At 35.0% G+C, this 3,688-nt stretch overlaps 1 protein-coding gene across 1 annotated transcript in view; it reads left to right on the top strand.

Annotated features, from left to right (window-relative positions):
* The window catches only part of LOC117121371 (WD repeat-containing protein 11-like), a 13,808-nt gene extending 10,494 nt beyond the window's left edge, over positions 1 to 3,314 (top strand). The window contains exons 22-24 of the mRNA XM_033266553.1: positions 1,085 to 1,230; positions 1,438 to 1,517; positions 1,869 to 3,314. Of these exons, the coding sequence (XP_033122444.1) occupies positions 1,085 to 1,230; positions 1,438 to 1,517; positions 1,869 to 2,005 (363 nt within the window). The 3' untranslated portion in view covers positions 2,006 to 3,314. The remainder of the gene's footprint in view (positions 1 to 1,084; positions 1,231 to 1,437; positions 1,518 to 1,868) is intronic.
* The last annotated feature ends 374 nt before the right edge of the window (positions 3,315 to 3,688 follow it).

Consider the following 3,688-nt stretch of genomic DNA (forward strand, 5'->3'; position numbering starts at 1 on the left):
GCACATCAATACCATATATAGGCACATTATGACTATTATATGGGCATACAATAGTTTTTTTGTCCAAGAAAATTTGATAGTGTAAACAGAGCCCTAAAATCTCACCAAGATGTTCCAACCTTCACACAAGACGAATATTCACACCACAAGTGAATATAAACCTGGCCAAAAGTTAGAATAATTTATATGTAGACAGTAAGCTGCACCCTGTTACCATGTGTACATATAATTGCTAAATATCTTGGGAGAGTTACCTGCCTCTGTAATGTCTGTTTTTCTTACAGTACATAGTTATTACATGGGACATGTAAAAATCCTGGTAAATTCCCTTCACTCTGAGATGCTTTATTATTATCCTTCGTGTCTGTATTCTGTTTAAAGTACGCTGGACTAGGGGTGCTAACCCATCCCTTTAAGTAGGCTTTCCTATTCCCTACTCATGTCTTGCAACTGTGAATACCAGAGAATGGAGTCAAAAGACACAAGTCATCTCCAGCAATCCAACCACATCTGGTCGTGATTAAAAGTTGGGACCAGAAAGCTGACCTTGACATGGACTGGTACAGACAGTTTGGTCATTGGGAGACTGTCCAGGAACCTTTGTCTAGTGGTCATGTCTTCATGTCCTCACCAATTGAACTCTCTGGCTTAGGTGACCCTGCCTGAAGCATTTACTTCCACCAGCATTGCCCTCAAGGCAAGGAGGATAAAGACCAGTGGACTGTAGGCTGTAGATAATCAGAGGGAAACTATTTAATTCAGTTACCTCAAACAAGACCAATAGCCCATAGCCCATAGGCGAATATTACACAGATGCATGTTTACAAAGTACATAGTGGTAAATTTTCCTTGCATGGGACACTTATAACATTATATGTCAATTGGTTGTAAGAGCTTATAATGTGGCTTTCTCATATTTAAATTGTAGGCTCACGTTTTAATCATTCATTCTAGTAGGCCTTAAATAGGCTCACCATCCTCTAATTGACTGTGTTGCAGGTTGCCTCATGTAGATCAATACATGTGCTATAACTTTCCGTTACTACAGTATGTTAGCAATGATTTTACTATTGCTTTCTTGTAGGCGACCCTGAGCTATGCAGAGTGTTGTGAAGTGCTTAAACGCTGGGTTGACTTCCTTTGTACTCCGAATGTCAACCAGAAATCAATGGCCATCTTGGTTCTGCTTTCAATGGGACAATTTCAAAGGGTGCTGGAGATGCTTATGAGGTAAGTATGGGTAAGAATTTGGGATGAGGGGAAGGATTAGTTTATAACTGAAAATGTTGAATGTATGTAAGTAAATAAAATAAAGGTGAAAGTGAAAGCAAGGAATAGAGAGCAGAGGAAGAAAGCTGTGAATGGAGAGAATAGTTAAAAAAGAGAAGTGAATTATATTTTATGGATTAATTTTAACATATGTTGGTTTTAATGCAGCCTTCACTACTATGACAGAGCAGCCATGTTAGCTGAGGCATGCGCTGAGTTCGATGTTCTCCCTGAAAACAAGATAATCAATATCCTTTTCTTATAATAATAATTACCATGATTTATTTAAAGTTTGGGATATAGGGCTATCCATGACTTCACATGAGATAATATGAAAATTGAGCAAACTAAATACTACAACTTCGAAAAACTATTGCCAGGTAGCACAGTTGGCAGACTGTCCAAATCATTTTCTTCTGTGCTCTTTATCCCTATGGTAATGTTAGGATGATGTAATTAGAAATGACCAATGAATAAATTAAAATAGTTATAAATTTAATATATATACTGTATGTATAAATTTAAATTTCAGTAGTAACAATATATCTTTAATACAGTGAAAATTCAGGTTTAGTTTCTTTAACATTAATTGTATCTACGAAGTCTTCTGGAAAAGATATACATTGAGTATGCACGATACCTGCTGTCACTAGGCAACAAGAAGGGGTATGGATACTTCTGCAACAAAGCAGCAGAGAAGGCGAAGAAAGTAATCACAGATCTGGAGTGGTCATAATGGCATTTTATGTCTGTCAAAAATAAATGCTTTTTGAAATGTTCTAGTAGAGAAATACAAGCATGATAAAGCTAGATGTGCTATGTAGTCACAAGCCAGGTCATGTGACCAACTAAAATGATCCTGACCTGGAATGGCTGTGTGATTATATATAGATCAGGTATAGTTCTGTGATCAGGTTTTTGAATTAGTGTTTTTATCTTGAATGATCCTGTTATGAAACACATGGAACAGTCCTGTGAGGACGAAAGTCCTAAAATCATTCATTTGGAAGGAAACCCATTTTATATGGAGCATAATATGTGCTAAAATATCTCGGAATAGCTTAAAATAGCTCAAAATTGCCGGTTTTTCTGGAAGCCAGGAGGCTGGGCCCGACACCACAGAAATTTTCAGACCTTCCTGACAGGCTGCTTAAACTCCACCCTGTTGGGCAAGTCTTGATGCCACCACTGCTGCTACAGTCCTTAAGCTGCATGTATAACCAATCATATTTTGTCAAGGTAAAAAGGAAGGTGTACACAAGACAGCAGTCATTCAAAAGGGAGTACCTTACCAAAATAAGTTGAGATTATGAATCAAGCTTATTAACCATTTCATACTTAAACTCTTCACCTTTTGTTAGGCCTTTAATTCATCATTACTCCTCCACATATATGAAATATACTTGTACCTAAATCTACAATGTAACTTGTATGTAATATTCAGCATCATATTGTTGCAGAAGTATTTTAGAATATTTATTATAAGCATTAATTGTGCAAAATTTATATGAGGTAGTTTTCAGTGAGGCAACTATACATATCCTCTTAATTAGAAAATATTAATCTGAGATTTGTGTGTAAATAGAAAAATGTTTTATTAAAATGGCAATTTTTTAGATTTTATTTGGGTGGGAGGTTTCAAAAGTTTTGAAATACCTTGTTACAGTGCCCGGTTTTGACAATGTGTTATCAATAATTGACCAATTAGAACCCAGATATTGGACTGCATGAAACCTAATTATGTGTACATCTGTAATTAAAGCTACATTGAAGCTTTATTGGTTTAGAGTTGTGCAATTGTATTGAACATTATTAAATAATGCAGATATAGTATGGTAATGTTATGCTAATGTTAGGCTAATATACTCGGATTCAGTAAAAATATATTTGTATCTGTTGAGTACCAAATGCCTAGGAAGCATGTTATGATACTGTTATATAATAATACAGTAATAAAAAAAGATACACTTCATATCATTGTATTTATATTTTTGTGCATTTTCAAGTGAAAAATTAAATATCGTAACTGATGCATTTGAAGATTATAATGAGGTGGGTTGTATTTAATTGTTTATATTCAATCGATCAATCAATCAAATAGATGTATTATCATTTACAACTCCATATGCATTCAAAAACCAGGTAAGAATAGATACTCAGAAAGATGGGTGGACGAAGTAAAAGGATTTATGAACCCTACATTGAGGAGAGCAGAGGAGAGAAATGTGGACACTTTATTAAAGAATAGACTTTTATCCTGCAATCAAACAAAACATTAATATTTACACAAACATTATCATCATCATCATTATTATTACAGTACTAGTAAAACTTTTGTATTTTAATTATACCCTCCAATTCGAGACCACATTTTGGGACTTGAATATTTGGGGTGGCCTCGGTCTCCACTTAGAGCTTA

The sequence above is a fragment of the Anneissia japonica genome, unplaced genomic scaffold (assembly GCF_011630105.1).
Source record: "Anneissia japonica isolate Jap-2015-1 unplaced genomic scaffold, ASM1163010v1 scaffold21_len1647178_cov195, whole genome shotgun sequence".
NCBI classification, from domain to species: domain Eukaryota; kingdom Metazoa; phylum Echinodermata; class Crinoidea; order Comatulida; family Comatulidae; genus Anneissia; species Anneissia japonica.